General features: G+C 41.7%; 1 protein-coding gene across 4 annotated transcripts in view; it reads right to left on the bottom strand.

Annotated features, from left to right (window-relative positions):
- Window positions 1–20,733, bottom strand: part of cntln (centlein, centrosomal protein) — an 87,256-nt gene that overhangs the window by 22,390 nt on the left and 44,133 nt on the right. For all 4 annotated transcript variants that reach the window (XR_004334958.1, XR_004334956.1, XM_032535303.1 and 1 more), the window contains exons 14-24: window positions 20,298–20,398; window positions 17,527–17,624; window positions 15,747–16,276; window positions 12,834–12,915; window positions 11,112–11,193; window positions 10,493–10,761; window positions 6,315–6,530; window positions 4,731–4,828; window positions 1,860–1,986; window positions 1,407–1,544; window positions 99–284 (exon numbers count right to left, since the gene is read on the bottom strand). Coding sequence is in view for 2 of the 4 variants with exons in the window: in XM_032535303.1 (XP_032391194.1) it covers window positions 99–284; window positions 1,407–1,544; window positions 1,860–1,986; window positions 4,731–4,828; window positions 6,315–6,530; window positions 10,493–10,761; window positions 11,112–11,193; window positions 12,834–12,915; window positions 15,747–16,276; window positions 17,527–17,624; window positions 20,298–20,398 (1,927 nt within the window). In the remaining 2 variants the exon portion in view is untranslated. The remainder of the gene's footprint in view (window positions 1–98; window positions 285–1,406; window positions 1,545–1,859; window positions 1,987–4,730; window positions 4,829–6,314; window positions 6,531–10,492; window positions 10,762–11,111; window positions 11,194–12,833; window positions 12,916–15,746; window positions 16,277–17,526; window positions 17,625–20,297; window positions 20,399–20,733) is intronic.

Raw genomic sequence — 20,733 nt, forward strand, 5'->3', positions numbered from 1 at the left:
TAACTTTTGCCCAATTAACCTTGGGGTGGTACACCCATAATCATTACAATTCACAGGTGAAGAACTTGCAGGCACACACACCACAGTTAGTACAGTACCTTGATGAAAGTATGAAACTGCTCCAGCTGGGAGTAGGCTTGGCCTAGTTGTCTCTGAAGCCTGTCCAATGCATGGGAGCTCTGCTGGGTCAACCCCTCCATTTGCTGAGTGGCTGTCTGTTCCAGTGCAGCCAAAGCCTGCTCACTGGCTCCCACACGAGCCTGCAAGGCATACATGCGCTGCTCCTGTAAAGAAAAATAGCAGGTAGAACTAGTCAGCTGAAGGCAAACAATCTTTAGACAGCTGAGATTCTGCAAAGGCCTTTGTGAAATTTTCTGCAATTGTGGTAACTGTACGATTTACTTTACTTTGCCGACTCTAGAGGTAGCGTTTAATCTAGGAACACTGAGAATAAATGGACTGAAAACAACACTTCTCTGCTGCATCCATTTTCAACAGGATTGTTTTATTTTACCATCAGAATCATTTTAAAGATGCTGCTATCACAAAAAATATTCCTAACATGAAATATGAAAATATTTACCCTACCATAAACTTAATTTTGTATTTAACAAAAACAAACAACTGTTTTCATTATTTACAACTTGGAATTAGTTTGGCACATTTTTATATATTTATACATTTGAGTCTTTTTCTGTTGGTCAGTGTCAAAAATACTTATTTAACCATCTGTGATTAAAGCTTTAGTGCGTAAGTTTTTGATATTAATGAGTGTCCTTTACATTCAAGCTATTGCCAAATTAATTGCTACAAAGCTAATGAAGACTATCAGCTCTACACAACTCTCTCTGTATTTCTCAGTACGGCTATGTTCAGAAGATTGTGCCGTACTATGACTTTTCCGTGCAGAAGCTCAAGTGAAGATAATTACCTCTTCTGAAGAGTTCATCATGTTTTTTTTAAATCCTCCGTGTCCTCCTGGGCTATTAGCAACTGCGTGGAGGAGGGGTGGGGGCGCGTTTGCAATTACGGAAGGCTTATAGCATGTGGACGCGCCAACAGTGTTGTTGTCATTACTTAGAATTCCTCATGGGGCGAAAGAAACTACGCACTATAGCTTTAAAAGTTGTACAACAACCATTACAAAGTCCAAACGGGTGAAAAGGTACAGATGGGGTGTAAAGATTCATGGATAGAAGTTACTTTTCCTCAGTCCCGAAACCTTTCTTTCTAACTACTAATTACATACTGCTGTGATCTAAATTGTAGGAGTGTAAATCACAAGGTTTATCATAATGCAATATTATATGGATTATTTGCACAACAAAACAATAATTGCTGATATCAAAAAGTTTGCCAGAATAAAATTTTGATTTGATTTAATTCAGGGGCCTGCGCTTTCCTACCTTTTTTTCCAGGTCCTCCTTCAGCTTTTGACAGGAGGCCTCATACTTGCTTTTCTCTGTGGTTGCAACATTCAGTCTCCTCTTTAGAGAATCAACAAAGGCCTTCCTGTTGGTGGCCTCCTCTGATAAAGTCTTCACCTGTAGAGATGAGTTGGAACATAAGGGAAACAGAAAGGTAAAAAAAGCTGAACAATTGGGGGCACTGCAGTTCTATTGTGATAGAGGAACTCAAGTCATATTTTTATGTTTGCCCCTTAAAATCAATTAAGTAAACACTTATTCTATAAGTAAACAGTAAATAATAACATTATTTTCTTTTTAGTCACCCAGGAGACAATTTTTTTTGGATAAATGCTGAGGACTGTGATGCCTCATTTTCTTTGAAAATTATACCATGGTGCGTCAAACTAATTGGATGACATGATGGTGTCAGCTATAGTGTACTTGGTGTACCTTCTTCTCCAGCTCCTCCACCTGTCCACAGTAACTTTTCTCCATCTCCTGCAGGAACTTGAGTCTTGTTTTCAAGTCCTCCACCAGCTGCCTTTTCATGCTCACATCTCGCTGTGTGTGGCTCGCCCTGGAAACGCGCAAAAAAAAGAAAAACACAAATATGGTATAATGTATTAATGAGTGTGAATTCTACACAGATATTCATAGTCATATTCATGAATGGGCATAAACTCGCACACAGTTTATTCATAGCAGTACAAACACACACAAAAAGCTGGCAGGCACAGTGTCCCCATGCAGTGCATCAGGCATGACAGCTCATTATGACAACTAAATACACTGGCATGCTGTTTGGGTAAGTGGAGGGGGGTGAAATAAGGATGCATATATAATTCTAACTGGCATATATTAGAACAAGTGCTCTGGCGGGGAATGGCACACTAAGTGTGACTGGGGAGTCCTTTTTGACAAACGGCATTTCAAATCAGCAGTGACACTACGTGAAAGGCTGTAATCAAGTTTTTAAATGTTTATTATTTTGAGCTCAGCATTACACAAGTCACATAAAAGACATGTCAGCAGGGGAACTTGGCTTTGTAAATACTGATTATGAAGGGAATACGCTTTAAAAAATATTGTTTGCTTGTTTGTGTACTGTGCTGATAATACTTCCCTAAAGAGAGGCAAGGTCTCTGTATTGTAGGCTATTCATGTCTTAACTGTCTAAACATGCACTCTGTCACTTCCTATTTCAATAACCTTCCGTATTGACATGCTTAATATTCCAGTTTGGCACAGACATGTTTTAAGAAGGCTTTGCTTTAAATGGGCTTAGTATGTTAGTATGTTTTATTCTGTATTCATAAAAGGCAAATATAAGGCATTTTCATGGTTGTCTACACCTTGGGGAATTAGAACAAATAGAATAAAGATCATACAGATGCAGTTAATTAAAACGGTTTTGACCGTTTAAAAAAAAAATATATATTTCAAAGATGCAGTGGATCTTATAGCTCCCACATGCATCATGGCTCGTGTGTTTTGAATAAACAAATGACGAAACGCAAGAGCAAATGCTTTTGTGTAAGTAAATGTCCCTGTCTCCCTAGGTGGATGAATGCCTGAGGGCAGACTGGCTAAATAAATGTGAGCTTGTCCTATTGGAGTGACATTAAATGAAATGAGAGAGGAGTCTAGCCTGGGGTCTTTGGGGTTCGAAGTAGCGCTGGCTGGTTACCCCATGGATTTGGCCATTAATGAGAAAACCCATATTGAACCTTTCAGATGACTGTCTGGTGTTGACTTAAAGACGGAGAGCAGCAATAAGAGCCCCAGCAAGCTCCCTCTGCCCCAATGCTAATGGCAATTAGATCGACAACATTTATTTTAGATGTTCTCTCCTTCTGCAGCCCAAAAAGAATAGAGGATAAAAAAGAATTAAGGATATATGGTGCTTCTGTTGGAGCGTGTGATCTCTATTTATGAGTGTTAGTGGAAAGAGGGAAAGAGAGCCTCAAACTATATCCCAATCACTCATACGTTTGTTCTGCGCTTGTTTGCAATATTGTTCATCAAACATGCGTGTATTGTAATGATAACAGTCAGTGGTCTGAAGTGTGAGTGCGTAAGAGAGAACAAGAGCGCACATTTCTGTGTATGTTGTTAAGAATGAAGCGCGGGTGGACGTTTCATGTGGCTGATAGACAACAGGGCTAAAGATGAAAGAAGCAGCTTCATAAATAAGGCAGGGCCATAGTGCCGGATATTGACTGAGGACATGCCGGTATACTTTGAAATTCATTCCCCCCCAGCCCCCCACCCATCTCTTCTTTAAGGCAAAGCAGCCTTGCTCCCTGTGTGTGTGCTGAGATGTATATTTCAGAGACGTCTAGACATGTCTTTCATTCTGAGAAGGGGTCCCTCCATGGAGGCAAACGGAGAGGTAGGCAAGGAGAGAAAGCGAGTTGCATGTGTGTGTGCGTGAGTGAGTGTGTGACAAGAGCCAGAGGAGAGGCTGAGGCTGTCGTGGAAACTAAGTTAAGGGATGTTCACTCTGTCTGGCTGTGATCCGCTGTGCTTTGGTCACACACAAACACATACCCGCTGTGATTGTACACATGCCCCGGATGCATTATTGAGAAAGGCAGGCAGAGGACACAGCATACGAGACAAAGAGAGCGAGAGGAAAGAAAGCCAAGTTGTTTTTTGTACCTTTCTCTCAGTTCAAAGATGAGATCCTAATGCAGAATGATGATATACGCCTTTCACAACACTGTTCAAATCTCGACAGTTTCTCTGAGTGAATTGTTTATAGCTATACATTCTGACTATGTAATGCAGCGAGTGCTACAGTAGGTGAACCATGTTCATTAGGACTTGTGGCCCACAGGCCAGAGTGATGCTGTGTGGGTTTTAGTGTCATGGGCCAAAATGGTCCCTCCTGCGGCACACAAACAATCAATACACTGCTTTGTTCAGCACTCTGCATCAGCTACCCACATAAGCAACACCACACTACATGACACACAAGACACCCACATACAAACATGTGCATACACACTAATTCCTTCAGTCATTTTTATTCAGTTGCTGATGAGAACATGCATAATTTCACAAATGATTCACGCAGAGGAGTAGCATGCCTAAGTGGAGTGCAGCAGACAGAGTGCTGCCACATGGTGGAATCAAACACTACAGATGGGAGCTGCAGAGAATGTGCAAACATACAGAGAGACAAGGGGAGACGGAGAGACAAAGACAGAGAGAAGGCTGCAGAAAGAAGAAAGGAACACTAAGAGCTGTACTGCAAAGTAAGAAAGAAACACAACAAGAATGAGCTAATACTAATGAAGAAAAAGGTGTGAAACTAACTTGTCCTGCAGCTGGCGGAGCTTGTCCTCCTTCTCCTGGAGTTGGCCTCGCAGGGCTTTGTTAGCTGCCACCTGCCTTGTGACCTCCGCACTTGCACTCTAGGGGGAAGGCACACGGTGTGTGTGTTTGTTAATGTGTTTGAGTGTATGTGATAGGGGGTGGGGGAGGTTTTTTACGACACGGTTGATGACAGGTCAGGCACAGCTTGCCTCCTCATTACAGTTACAGCAGGAGGGTGGAAGGTGCTAAAAGAGGTTAAAAGGAAAGCATTATTTTAGCAGTAAGTGGATGAAATAAGGGCAGCAATAGTAAAAAAATAACAATGTTTCAATCTATACTACAGAATATATTAATAGAGACTATATACATATATATGAAATATATATATATATATATATATATATATATATACACATATAAAAATAAATTATTAATGTGTTGACCAACAGATAGAAAATATAAAAATCCAGCAGCAAACATTTAGTTAATATTATTAAAATGACGGCTTTCATTTTCTGTTGTTTCTATCTCTTATATCTCTGCCATGTGACATATTAAGACTTACTTACTTTATGGCTCATGACGACTGCTTGACTTCTGATCATTTGACTGATGGATATTCGAATGTGCATGTTCACTTTGGTTTAAAGGGCCCTGTAACTCTTGTGAGAACTGTACCAGTACAAGCTTTTGACAATGCGCTCACCCCCACAGAGCATCCCTCGCCTCTCCCTTTTGCTGTCACCTGACATGACTTCCTCGGCAGTGTGTAACGACAGCAGCAATCTGCTCCGTGACACTGATGAGCTGGCTGCGGAGAGGGTGATAATACTGTGGTACCACTCACACCTCATTCCCTATGATGTAGGGCACGTCTCTACTGTTATTCTCTATTTCTCATCTTTCTGACAGGTACCCAGTAATAAGATCAAATGATAAGAAATGCAAATTCATGTTGAAATCACATGCAATTTCAGGTGATGTGGAGTGAAAATTGAAAGGCTCAAGAATTTGAGGATTTTTTCTGATGATTTGTTATATGGATTTAAAAGTAAAACCTTGACAGCCTTTTTTAGAGTTTCTAAACTCCTCAAGGTGAGCAAGCTGTTCAAACCAGTGAGGTGTTAAAGTGACTCAGAAATATTGGTGTTGATTTATTGATAAATACCTGGAAAAGTTTTGTTCTAACTAAAAAACATAAATCCATGTGCATTTCAACCCTGGAAGACTGAAACTGCATAATAGGTAGTGGAAGAGGCAACAAAAAGAAAATGTATAAACTATATTTTCTTACTTTTGTCCATAAACTTGCCAGTACAGACAAAATTGAACGTAGGATTGGTTATATAAATATTTTCTTTGAGCCAAACAGCAATAATACTCACAGACACACAATTCCACAATTTTCTTGTTATTCATGGTATTATCCAGTTAAGCTACATAGTGTACAAAATTGGAAATGAACACAATCCTTAATACCATCATCCTATTAAGAGATTTATCTCATCAGGGGTGCACAATTAGACAAAGCATGAGGGTCATTCATTAACCCCAGAGTTCTCCTTGTAATTTATAACCACTAACCTTAAGTCTGGCTTGAAGTTGTTTGACCTCAGCCTCCAGGACCTGGGCGGACGGATTATCCGGGGCAGGCATGATCCTGCCCTGGCAAGAGCACTGTGCGTTTACTGGTGCTGGTGGTACAATTTGCTGGGGCAATGTGATCTGCCTCCACTGCTCCAGCTCCATCTCCAGAACCTTTTTCTGCTGCTCCTTACCAGCCAGGTCAGAGGTCAGCTTCTGCAGACCAACAGACAAAAATTGGTGGTCTAGGCTATTGCTAATGATACTTTAACTAAAAACTAAAGTTTTGTCAACTATTATTAAACCAGGAAAACCAAAATTTTTTGTTACAGGATGTCAAGAGTTACTGTAAAACGTAAGGGGAGAGGAGATATACTTCTTGCTAATTGACGTTTACTTGATAAAAAAAACGTTAAGTTCACATTACATGAATACGATAGACGTAGAGACAAAGTAAACACAATATGTTAATATTATAATAATACTGTATGCCTTAGCCACAAGAGAGCTACAGGCTCAGCTTTAATATCAAGTCTGTGATAAAGCTTCTTTTTTATGCTAATTAGGAGACAGATGATGCCGTTGCCCGGTCAATAGGGCCTAATTCTCACTGTGATTGGCATGCATAATAAAGCCATCCTGCAGAATCAGAGAGTACTTTGGGACAGAGGGAGTTCAGCATTTGGTTATTGGTTGGTTATAGAGTGATGAACAATAATGGCACTAGATGATCATGTACAATGTACAGAGTATCAATGATTCTAAACATAAGCATCTGAGGTGAACACTTTTAACCACGTGTGCGGTAGAGCTAAAAAAAAAAAAAAAAAAATCTCTTTGCCTGCTCATTTAGAAGATATGGGGCAGAAACACGTCTCTGTAAGCTTCGTTCAATACTGCCACAATTAGCTGACCTGCTATAATTTCAACATTAAGAATGCTTAATGGCACAAATATGAGACATGATACATGAAGATATATGCTCTACACCTGGGGTAAATGCTGGAACACACACGGAGTCACACACACACACCCAAGTGAAACCGCAGATTCCCAGGAGTTTGCTTTCTGCTCTGCATACATGGAGGTTATTGATATCTGGTTGCTGGCTGACACCTTTTAATAGAATCCTTCTTGTTTTAGGTTTCCTTTGCTCTGTTGAAGATGCACATGCCATACCACAAGTGAGGGTGGGAGAGAGAGAAGTAGGAGTCATAGAGAACAGGAGGAGTGGAGAATGAAAAGTGGGGCTATGACTGCAGCGGCAGTGGTGCACAGATAAGGGGGTGGCATTGATGGCCTGTGAAATCAAAGCCTGTGTTACAGGAAGTGTCATTTTCAGCTCTGGTGAGAGATGGCACGGACATGGACTGATAGACCGGTGGTCCATAAGGCTGGAAGAGAGGACACCGGTCTTTCTCTCCCATCTGAGTAGCGGCCTCACTGATGTTGTCCCAAGCGATTCTCGGATAAATAAGGAAAGGAGAAAGGAGGCTGCTGAAATACTCAAACATACGCACGCAATCAAAGTTGTCTATTTAAGGGAAATACTAGCATAAACTTGCTCAATCACTTTGTATTCATCCAGTTGGTCAGACTTTGTATGGGATTTGTAGTGCAACTATCATGCAAATTTACAAAAAGTCTGAAGCTTTTTGAATTCAGTCAGTTGCGTCTGTTGCACTCCCTAATCCTATGATAATCCCAGCCTCTTACATGTTAGAGGTGGGTAGGACACTCCACACGTACAGAGATAAGGCTGGTAAATTCATGCGGCGATGTCACAGTACACTGCAAAATGAAGTAAAGGGGGAAGTAATGACTGAGCGAGGTAGATAATCCAAGCAACCAAATGATCCTGTATTTGGATGATACGCATGATTAGCACATTTTGTCAAAAGCTAGGCTTGCCTGATATAGGAAGGTATGCTTCACCTGTCACCTGAGTTTTTTAAGCTTCTTATGCCACCTTAAGGGATAATCCTGGTTTATTACAACTTATTAGTCTTATTTTCGTAGTTTTTGGCCATTATTTATTTCAGTAATAAATTAATGACATTCATCTCTAAGGAATAGTTGCCATATGCCTAGATCTCAAAGTTTATTTTTGAGATCTAGGAATATGGCCACATTACTAAATGTCAGATAGGGCAAGAAACACAGCTGGTCAGACAAACTGACAGGTTTGAAACAAAGGTTAGACACACTTATTTGACATCTATCACAGTTTACAGACTGACTTTTTGTTTTAACTTTGACCTAAAGTACTTGACGTAGTTGTGAGGACACAAAGTTTACCTTACTTGCGCACCGAAGGATCAATACTGACATTGCGGGGGCACTCACTTTCGCTTTACCTCCAAATAAAGTGGTTAAGATAATATGGCAAAAACTGTTTGTTTGTTTACAACCAGTATGATTGTCCGACTGCTTGTTATATATTTGCCATATTGGACTTTGCTGCAGTGATATTGCCAGGTTCCCAATTCTCAGCAGTCAGCAATGTCTTCATTACTGACCTAAGTTGCAATAAAAAGGAATTATCATATTATAAAGAAGGGGAGGCATCCACAAGTGTTTTCACTGCAGGTCTGAGAGTAAGGCTTAGATTCTGTTGCTGATAAAGACATCTGTCAGCGCTGTGGTGCTGATGACTGAGTGAAGAAAGTGTCCCGCTGCTGTAGAACACATGTTCCCCTGGGACACGAAGACCTGAGTATAGCATGACAAAGCACCATAAGAAATCTTAACTTCAGGATTATTTCTCTCTCATGTTATAGATTGGAGAGCAGCAATGTGTTTTGTCTAACTGTTGTATAGATAGCAGCTATCAAATGCAGTTATTAAAAACTTGATATCCTAACACAGGGAAGGGGAATAAAAAAGTAGTACAAGCGAGTAAGAAGGAAAGGAATAAGGAAATAAGACTTAATGATGGAAGGAGGCAAGGAATGAAGAAACAAGGAAAGGCCGGAATGGCTGAAGGATCAGAGAGACACAGCAACACAAACAAGTTTCTGAGAAACTGCCATGCTACTTCTCACATGATGGCCCCTGTGGAGGCTGTCCTAAGCCAATTACAAGCTGAGAGTTTTAGTTGGAGAGTTGGCAAGGACCGGCTGGAACAAGCCCAAAGTCCATCACCTCTTGCCCTTTCCAGAGAGGGCAACAAGACATGGCTTTGGCCAGTCAGTCGGCTCCAACTTTCTCCAGTGGAGTGGCATTAATACTGCAGGAGGAGAGAGGAAACAAAAAGGAAGACAACAATTCCCTGTCTACTCATTCATGCAACAGTGTGTGTTTGTGTATGTGTGTGTACACATGTGCCTTTACTGCTGTGTCTGAGTCTGAGGTCTCGTTGGGCCTTAGCAATCAGATGTCGGGGTGGGAGAACAAGGGCCACTTCCTAGGGAGCAACATCATGAGGGCTAGCTAGACTCTAACCTTTGTGAAAAAGTCCAATATACTGCATCTGTGCTATTCCACTCAGTAAATATACAGACACATGCGCCTAATCAGGCATCCAGTGGACCCTTGCTGGCTGCTGCTATGTTTGAATTTACCAAAAAAAGTCTCCAGTCTGTCCGATTAACGACTGTATCTGAGGAGGTGTTGGTGTGGGTTTTTGTGTGTCTGTGTATGTGTATGTATTGGGGTGCACAAGGAGGCCCTGGCAGAAAAGGTACTGTTTAGGGCCAAAGTACTTGGTGTTTTATTAATAGGCTGTGCCAAGTCTAAGAGTTTCCTACCTGGAGGCAGCTACTAAATAACTAAATGAGTGTGTGGCAGTGAAAAAAAGTCCCCTTGTGTGTGTTTGCGCACACAGGTGCGGTTTTGGAGAAATGTAATTGCTAGTGACACAGATTGTTTTGGGGAACTGGCCTGTTGAAACATTCAGCGAGACGAGACAACAGCAGAGGCTGCGAGAAAGAGAGAGAGAGAGAGGGAGCTTCTCCTCCTCACTTTTGCTCCGTGGTGCTGACCTACACAGGCGAGGGTAGGCCTGTCAGCCACACTTATTAGGCATGATAAGGGCAAAGGACCTGCTACTGCTGCACTCTCAGCCCCCAGCAAATACAAAAGAACAACAAAAAGAAAGACAAAGACAGACAAATAAGAAACTTCCCAACACGACTAGCTTTTCCTTTTACTCATTTCGGTGTTTTTTCCCAAGTTACCTGTGTGAGCTGATTGCTGCTGCAGAGTTTCTCAGTGAGGGAGTTGAACTGTGCCGTTATCTTCTCATTGGCCTTTTGCAGCTCTCTGGCTGAAAGCACAGCATCTTTCCTGGCACTTCGCAGTATGTCAATGTGACGCTGTAGGGACTCGATGCGCTGCTGCAGAGAAGAGGAGGAGCAGTGCTGGGTCTTCATTAGCATCCTCTTTCTCTTCCACCTCCTCTTCTCTCCTCTCATCCCTCGGTCCCAGGGCTCATGCTGTTCATCGTCTAACAGGAAGAAGTACACACTGGCACCTCAGATTGACAAGTGCACCGAACAAATCCCTATTTAGAAGCTACTGGTGGGAGTTAACAGGCTTATGTAAAAGTGTCTTTGTGTATGCACAAGTGAAAACTGTGATATATTTAACAACTTGAATGATTAACATTTTCCATTTATAACCAATTCAGGTTCTGAACCCCCGCAAATAAAAAAAAAAACAAAGCTTGTAAACTTCTCAAATACTTGTTTCCGATCGACAGCATGTAAATACATTGAGTGTTCTTCTTGCTTCAATTTATAGTTGATTAGATTTGTGTAGTTTTGCATGGGTATGAAAAAGGAAAACTTATGTTACCTTGGGCCAGAACATGGGGTTGTTTTCTGTTGGATTTTGTTACCGGTGCCGCTGTGATTGAGATCCGTGAACACCTGTAGGACTGAGAGAACAGAAAAGTCAGAGACCGAGATGAAACGCAGCTGTTAAATGTAACACAACCGGTTGACATGTTGTGCTTCCTGAGACGCAGCTCATAATGACACCATGATCACAGGGTGTGCTCAGTTTAACGCAACAAGACAAATCACCCTGTGCTTTAATAATTCACCTGAGCGTGTTCAACCGACTTCAACGTGAGCGTTTCTCGGCAAGGATATTACCTCTGACAGATGCTTGCAAATGCTGTCTTTGTTCAATCACTGTCTGAAAGCCCTGATTCACTCTTACAGTATGACGTGTGTGTGTAGTCATTTGCACTCATAAGTGTGTATGTGCGTGTGTATGTGTGACATCTCCCAACTGCACCATCGTTTGTAGTAGTGACATCAAAGAAGGCAATCCCCCACCCCTCCGTCTTCTCTGCCTGTTTCCTTTGTATATGGGGTCAGGTAGGATTTGATCAGTGCCAGGTTTGATCACACAGTGCCTTGCAGAGGGGGGGGGGGGGGGGGGGGGGGGGGGATGTGAAACCTTTGGTCTGTGACATAGTATGTTTGGAGGGGCCAGGGCTGTCACAGCAATGAGCCCTGGAGGAGCTGATGGGCACATTTAGCGGATCAGGAGCCGGGAAACTTAAGGGGATCTAAGAGTAAGGGTCCTGACAGCTCCCTGGCTACATGTACAACAACAAGCCTCTCTTCGTCTCCACCTTCTACCTAGCTCCCCTCCTCTTGAAATGAGAGGGAGACAATATCTTTAAAAAGGTCCCCCTCTTTCCTCTCGCTTCTTGACAGATATATCTCTCTGGGGTTTGGAGCTGGGGATTGGAGCTGCCATGTCTTGCTGTGAAGTGGTTTGATATAGACAAGAGCAAGGGTCCAGGCCTATTGATTTTATAGGTGCGGAGATGAAAAAGAAGAAGCACTGACAACGACACATAGGCAAAACCTTGTAAATGCAGGAGCAAAGGGAGCAGAGATTACAGGAAACTCATAAGTATCCATTTGCTGACTAATCACATACACCTCAATAACTGTATTATCTTCACGGTAAAAATGAGCATGCTGAGGACATTCTTTTAGTAAAGAGTACATTACTATAAATAAATTACTGTAAATTACTATACAAGGCAAATTGTTTCAATGATAGTGTGATGATAATTAATCCTAACTAGTTTGATGACTATGGCAATGTTGCTGTAAATAGCTGTGCACATAGGAATCTTCTGACTTACATTAAACTAAATTTTGCATGCAATTATGTTTGGTAAGGTACCTCTACAGATTTTGTCTTGATAAATAAGAAACAATTTACTCTGGATATACTGAATATCATAAAAACTTATCTTACATTATTTTTATTAAAAATGTACGATCAAGTACAATTTGTATACTGTGCTGATACAGCTTATGGTTTAATAACCAGTGAGTGCTAGTTTGGAATCACAGCTTTAAGCATTCAGAAATACTTACGATAGTCTTACACCACTGGAATAATTGCACAATTAAAACAAGCCTGAAACAACTCAAACAAAACCTGTACATGCTCTCAAACTATTCAGCTGGTGTGTATGTGCCCCTGGCTGTAGACGTGTATTCCTTTTTTTACATTAAACTAATTTAAGGATGAGCACAGACCAACCTTTCTGTTAACCTGTTTTCTGTAAGGCGTTGTCCTTGAGGTCACACTGTTGAGACTATCCACGTACTCCTGACCACTGTCACTGTAGAGAAAAGTGAGAAGGGTTCAAGTTGAACCCAAAACCCGGTCTCTGAAAGTACCACCACTGGGCAAAAATCCAATTTACCTTTTATGGTTGATTTAGTTGACATCAAGCAAAAATATGTGTACCCCCCCCTCCCCCTGCCTTCCAACAGAAAATCAATGTCCCATCCAATTTCTGAGCTGGAAGTGTAAATGTGGGTGTAAATTAAGTGAAAAGCTGAAGTGTTTGGTGCTGATGGTGAATGCATCAACATGTATGAGAGCGGCTGTGGCCTTCATTAGCCCTCTGTGTGTGACAGACGTGCGTAAGAGGCACGCCTGAGCGGAGCCAAGCAAAGTTGCATCTGATGGACACACGGTAAGGGCTTCCTGGGACACACACACACACACACACACACACACACACACACACACACACACACACACACACACACACACACACACACACACACACAGAGGTTTATTGACAATGACCTTTGACGTGAAGGTGAAAGCCAGTGACATTTACGCTGGCGGGTTTATTAAGGTGGGGCCTGGGAGAAGCTGCGGAGGTAAAAGACCACAGAGACGGCATCTAACTGGAACATGACACCGCTGGGAGCTAGTTAGGGTTAAACCCGGTCTGGATGGGGCACAAGGACTGGCTTAGGATCACTAATCACAACCACTAAGACCAGGGTTACATGCATTTGATGAAAAATGCAATCTGCTTCATGCTGGGCAGACTGCTAAATAAGTCTGACTTGAATTTACTTGAGTACGTGAGTACAATTCTAAAGTCATCTCACTTTATTTGAAAGCATTTTCTACTAATTATGCATTACATACAGATTCAAAATGTATGTGTGTAAGTGTAAATACTACAGTTAGCATTACAGTTAGTTAAATTTGGATACTGTCTACAGTAAAAATTAAGCCAATCAGACAACAAGAGCCATGGTAACTGCAAACTGTTGGAATTCAAAACGTTATATGTGTTCAAAACACAAGTCTATGAAAGTTAAGGATGCTGTGCTGGCATGTTATGACGTTACTTCAGGGCAGGGTTTGTGTTTTACACATTTACATGAACAAATGTCTGTGGATACAGGTTGGATCTCTAACACCTGAACAAGACACTTTATGTTGGTGTATGCTTTCCTTTTCCAGCGTGTTCCAGCAGTGATTAAGAGCGCGCACACACACACACACACACACACACACACACACACACACACACACACCCCCACAAATCCATATAAATAGAACAATACAAACGATTCAGAAGGATATTCCTCATGCCCTCCTGATCTCATTCTGTCCTGCTCTAACAAAACTGCTGATCTCCTCAAAATGGTCAGCTGCCTTTAGCACTCAAAACTGAAGGGAGCCGAGGCAGTGCTAAAAAAAAAGGGGGGGGGGGGGGGGGGGGGGGGGGGTGAACCAAAGACATGTCAGTAGCCTTAACAAATCTGGCATTTTTATTTGGCACTATTTAGGCCAAACCTCCTTAGGCAGAGAACCTGTATTTCCGGGAACGCCTGTTGAAGAAGACCGCTGCGAGGAAAGAGACGCAGAAGGCTTTACAGTAACAAATCAGTTGACAGGCGCCTTAAATAAGACAACATCTCAGTTTAGACCCCTTCTTCACAAATCCACTTAGATCCACCTCTCAGGTAAAGCGTATATTAGACTGCTGCTTATTAGCCACATGGAGAGGCATTAGGAAAGCTAGGCATAGCTGCACCCAGTCCCTGTTAAATGGCCTCATGTGGATTGAGATGGGGTGGATTACAGCCTGATGAATTAGTTGGTGAAGAGATGGGGAGTTAGTAGAACTGAGCAAAAGAAAGAGAGAGTGGATAGAGAGAGGCATACAGGGAGAGAAAGTGAAGGGAAATAAATATCAGCGATAGCTCTGAGTGTTTGAAATCAAATAATTTCGACCATCACTCAATAAATGTTGGCTCAGTGGCTTTTCTGCATAAAACATACATGAAATAATTACTGTCGATGGTTCTTAATTTAGAGGGTGTTAAACAGCTTGTAGACATCTGGTACTGAGCCGAGTCAGGTCATTCAAAATTTATCTAACTAAATTAAGGCAAGGAGAGGAAAGAGGAGGGTGGATAAGATGGAAAGGAAGTGTGTTAGTCTGAATGTATGTGTTGGGAGGGGGTTACGGGGGTGGCTGGAGGAAATAAGAGTAGCACACACACATTTGTGAATTGACATGCCACAAGATAACCCATATGACTAGACACAGGGTGGGGTTAGCTTCCATGCATCTATGGTTGTTTGTGTACGGGTGGAGGAGGGGGGGGGGTACATGCAGGGGGATCCTTAGTGCTGTCAAGGGGGGGTAGTGAATATGCAAAGGACCAGTAAATTAAATCAAACTGCCAAACTGTCAATTTCTGGGTAGCGTGACTAGTGCATGAAAATGGCATCACTGGAAGGTATTGAGGCTTTGGCGGCCCCCTTATCCCTGGGCTTTTCTGGCATTGGTTCAACTTTGTGTGGAAAAATGGCTAATTTTGCATGCAAATTTCAGTCAATAAGCTCCAAGCAAGGCGTCCCAGGATATTTCAAAGGATCTGACAGTAGTTTCCCCCTCCTCTCTCCTTCTCTCTATCATTCTTGCTTGCATTCTTCTTTTGGCTGCTGAATACCAACTAGACAGAAGATGGAATTCAATCACCCATTTGCTTACGCTTTGCATATGCATGTTGTCCCCTCGATGCTGCGTAGGCCCCCAACAATTCAACCAGCCCACCCGCTCCACTCCTACCACCTAAAAATAATGAGGAGGGAGGCTATGAGAATAAGTGCATGTGTGTGTATCATTACCTATCTACGCTCATGTCCTCCCACTCGTCCTTAGTGGGACTGGGGCTGCGGCCTTGCCAGCTGATGGCTTGATTGGGGCTGATTGTTCGATGGCTGTGCAGGTGTAGCGGACCTCTGAGGCTTGTTGTTTTGAATTTGACCTTGCAACTAATGTTGCTGGCAGCCCCGCTTGCCCGCACTGGTGCTGCTGCACGGTTTCTATAGAAGTCCCTAGCTGCTCTGATGATCCCTAGCTCCTGTCTCAGTTTCAGCAACTGATGATGAAGCTTGGTATTCTCTTTCTGAGAGGAAGCCAGCCGACCTTCTAAAGCCATGATCTCGCTGCGATGCCGCTCCCCCTGGGCCAGGGCCTGGGTTTGGGATGCCTCTTCGCGGACAGCTTCCTGGGTTCGCAGATGATCCAGGGAGGCTTGGAGTCTGCGGCAGTTGTGGGCCAAGTCTTCCTTGGCCTGAAGTAGCTGCTCTTTCTCTTCCCTCAGCCTTTCTGTCTCCACCTCCAGGGACACCATCCTTCGCTCCAGCTGTTCAATCTGAAGGAATCAGATATGTAAGGCCTCAGTGATACAACATAGTTAATTTTTCCCCTTGCATATCTGTAGTTTTTACCATCAATAATCAAACCTTTGAATATGCTGCTTTTGCAACGCTAGTGAAAACAACAACATGCCAAGCTGTTGTTCACCCTGTTGTTATTCTATAGCATATGTTATCAGTGAACATTTCTATTAGAATAGCCAATTCCGGATTTGACTTGTGTGTGGTAGCATGCACACAGTGTTTATGCTCCCTAAATATTTTCTCAAAGGTGTTTGTGCGAATGCATATATGCTGTGTATGGCTGATCTAATGAGTGGAGCAACACCCCCCTCGCCAGCCTGGCATGGCTATGGACATCTGACTGGAATCCCCTTACCCAGATCACCCTCACCAACCAGGAGCACTTAGTCTATTTGTTAGATCTTTGGTGGAGACTGTTTAAGAGAACAGGGCATGCCTGCTGGATTTGTGCCTCCAGGCAAATTTTTTCCATTTTATTTGGTTCTCACTCTGCCTGCTGGTGAAGCCTGGTACCTTTCAAACAAAATCAGATGGCCATCCCCATTCTTGATGATTCACCGCCATGAAGGTAACATTTAAAGTCAGGGGTTTATGAAGCAAGTGTGCACAAATATGTGTAACCTACGAACAGCTTTGATATATATATATAAAAATAAAATAAAATTATAAATTACCTTAGTTTTCTAGGATAACTTGATACAGTTTTTTTCTACTCCACCCCCTACAGTAACTATTTGTGGTAAAACTTGATGGAAGGGTGTAGCATTGGCCAAGGAAGAACTCAATAATTGTTTAGAGCGGATCCCAATCACGGGGCAGACACACAAATTATTTCTCACTTTTGTTAACATTGCAAGATAGGGCATATGTGCTGCGTTCACGTGGTGTCAGAACAATTGGGAACATGATTTCCTGATTGGAAAACTTCACACTGGATTAACATTGTGAGACAGGGCATGCCTTGGCAAAGGTCTGCACTCTCTCTCTCTGAGTGCTCTTCTAGTTTGTAGAATGCTTTAAGCTGTGAAAAAACGACTTCCAAGCTGACACTTGACTTGGAAATGACTACATGACCAATTCTCCAAAGAGTTAGAACACTTTTGAATCATTCTTAAAAGAGGAAAAACACATTTTCTGAGAGGCATTGTGTGTAGTCATGGCTCTGTCGGGTTTCTTTTATTGGCAATGACAAAGAACACTTAGTGACGGCATAGTACTGTACCTTTTTAAATGACTGTTCCATTCGCTCTGAAGAAACAGAAAGCTTTTTTGGAGTGCTGCTTTTGACCTGGCGCTCCTTTGGCACTTTGCGAAGCAATTCTGCAAAGGGGAACAAAGCTCCTTATTGTGACATGATGTGTCACACTCAGGCTGCTCAATCAATAGAATGATAATAAAGACACATTAAATGGTAAAAGGTACATTAAATCAATTAGCCTTTCTAAGGTCTAATTTCCTTCCTACGGTCCAGTTTCTTTATTCTCTTTATTCTTCTTTTGTCAACCAAATCGGAAAGAACGCAGAATCACTGATGCTGTTTTCAGAGGGACTTCAACATTTTCAAACTGCTAAAACCCAACTCCTGTTTCTTAAATCTTATCAAATAGCCCTTTTCCATCCTGATTAACAGAAAAGTGTTTTATTCAGTAGTCCACACAGAAATTTAAAAAAAACATAGTTCAAAAGCACACACTGGGACATGTAATGTGCAACCTCTCTCTAGGGATCTTAAACAAATGAAGAGAAGTGCTTGACTCCCTCGTGAACACACAGCCCCAGGCTGCACTGCCTTGTAGTCCACTATGTTTCCCCAATGGACAACTAATCTCTGCAGACTAACACGATGCTTTATTCGGAAAACTTCAGTAGTGGCCTTGTAGTGGCAAACATATGATTTAGTCTTTATGATAACAACAGAATTCATGCAGGAGTCAAAGTGCTTGGGGATTTGATGCAACCAAGGCGCCAAGCCTCAGCGTCACTGTTTGACATACAGTATATACCTGCAAAAGTAGCAATATGTCCTCTGCTCCCCTAGATGCAAAGGGCAACACAAAATATAAAACCTTCTGCCTTTCATGCTCTCCTGTTAAGCATTTATGACAGGACAACCAAAATAATGTTTTACAATTAGGCTGGTTGATTAAGTATTCAGGACCTTGACTTTTAGGTCAGTTGACCTTATGGGGTGTGAGTTGGATAAAGAGGCCATTGAAGGGAGAGTAATAAAGCGTGAGGGTTATGTTGGGAGGAGCTGCTGCTCCCTTGCTTTACATTTGACGCTTTGCCCAGGGAAGTTTGTTACTTTGAATTAGCCTGCTCTTTTGTCTTCCCAGCATGTCACATTCAATCAGACAGAGCACCAAATAGGACAGAAGGGCTGCCTTGTTCGCTGGGTACATAACCAGGTTGGTAGACAATTATCCAGCTCCAGTGCTGGTGGCTTGGGAGTTGGTACCTCAGCACTACCTTGATAAGAAGACGTGGTGACTCCCTAGTCACCCACAGTTTGAGGAGGTCCTGGCATTGCAGCATACATTAACGTCTCCTCCACGTCTCCTCATGGGCTGCAGCACAAAGGCTCTGTTCCTTTCATCTGCTGCCTTTCGTTAGTCTGATCCCAGCGTGAGCATTTCAACACTCCATACCTTTTATTGGGTCACAGAGGTTTTTCGGGGGCAAATGTTGTGACCACTCACAATGTTTTCTTAATAATGTGGGTTTTACTTTCTTTTGACCCCTAAACATACTGGTTTTAGTCCAGATGTAAATATTCCAAACAATGATGAAAGATCAAGATGATACAGCCCAATTTCAAGAACAAAATAACTAACTAACATAACTGGTATTTTTGAATTCACATTGTACGATAAGCTTATCTTCTCCAAAATCACAATATACAACTATATAAACCTAAAAACCTATTTTGAAACAATGTTTAAGTGAGTTTTATATTTTACAAAACAGTGATTTTAGCAAAATAATGCACAGTGAGGAAAAAACAGAAGTGCTTTATGTTCTAAAGATGTAATATATTCAATAGATGTGTTTTTTAAGCTTGTATGGCTATATATGGTACTACCAAGAGTGCATTTTTATAGAGAATACCACTTTAACATTAGTGGTACTACAATAAAAACAGCAGTACTGGGGAGCGCATTGTGTAAAGCCACTCTCTGCAGTTGTTTTTTGTTAAGGTTATTTTTTTTAATTGATGGAAACTGGAAAGTGATTGTACATGTTAGCTCAAAAGACAAGAAAGCAGATAGACAGGCACATGTGTAACATTTATCAACATTTAGTCATTACTTGTCTGACAAGATGTAAAACTAAGTATGTCGTTTCAAAAGAGCTTATTTCCTAGTACTGGACTGTCAATAGGATTTTGATTACTGCCATCCTTTAAATCACATGCTTCCTTTAAATCTCTAATAGACACCATCAATGGTTGTGAAGAAAATGAAAGTGATCTAGGACAGATTTGTTATTGAACTAGTTAATTGAGGCTAGCAGTTGCGGTGGTCATTGTCTGACAAAAGGTTGCAGATTACATTAAATGCGATGTGCTTTTTAACATTGGGAATGATATATGCAGACAAGATGAACACTACTTGATCTCTCAATCAACTTGCGAGGAGCTGATCAAGTCTTAATTGAGTTGTTGTATTAATTCCACTGGGAGTTGTCTAATTAATTCTGCTCACTAATACACATGGCCCAGAGGTAAAAGGATGGCTTGCAGGTGCGGTCATGTTAGACAAGCATCCTATTCCACCATTATTAAGTGGTCCTTCCAGTTTTTTTTTGTTTTTGTTTTTATCTTTGTGCAACATTGGCATCGTAGAAAACAATACAGTAAATTAATGCAAGGATTGAATAAAAATTCAATTTACGCAAATTATTTCCACACCAACAGACAGTAAAAATGAAATTGAAAAAAAAGTGGTTTTAAAGATTCATGTTTAAAAATATATGAAGAAAAAAATGCTTTACCTTGGTGTTCACTAGCAAGACACATGTGGAGCTCCTTCACTGTGGCCCGGTCCATAGCAGCCTGGACTCGCAGCATGTCCAACTCCTCTTCTACGCCGGCTCTGCAGTCACACACATAATTAACTGAAATAAATATGAAATAAATATGAAACCACTACCAACCCCATCTCCACAAATAATGCAGTCTGGATTCCACTGTGGACGCCATTGTAGAAACTTTTATTTCACATTTTAACTGGAATCTTATCCATTGCCTTTCTCTTTCTAACTAAAAAGACGAGATGGTTAAGAAATCAACTAATTAAAATGCTTTTAAATTTATCTCAATCAAAGTGACAAGCAACATGAAACGCCAAGGTAGGAAAGTACAGTTTGTGTGTGTGTGTGTGTGTGTGTGTGTGTGTGTGTGTGTATCATAACAGACAAACAGACTGAA

Source organism: Etheostoma spectabile, chromosome 2, assembly GCF_008692095.1.
Source record: "Etheostoma spectabile isolate EspeVRDwgs_2016 chromosome 2, UIUC_Espe_1.0, whole genome shotgun sequence".
NCBI classification, from domain to species: domain Eukaryota; kingdom Metazoa; phylum Chordata; class Actinopteri; order Perciformes; family Percidae; genus Etheostoma; species Etheostoma spectabile.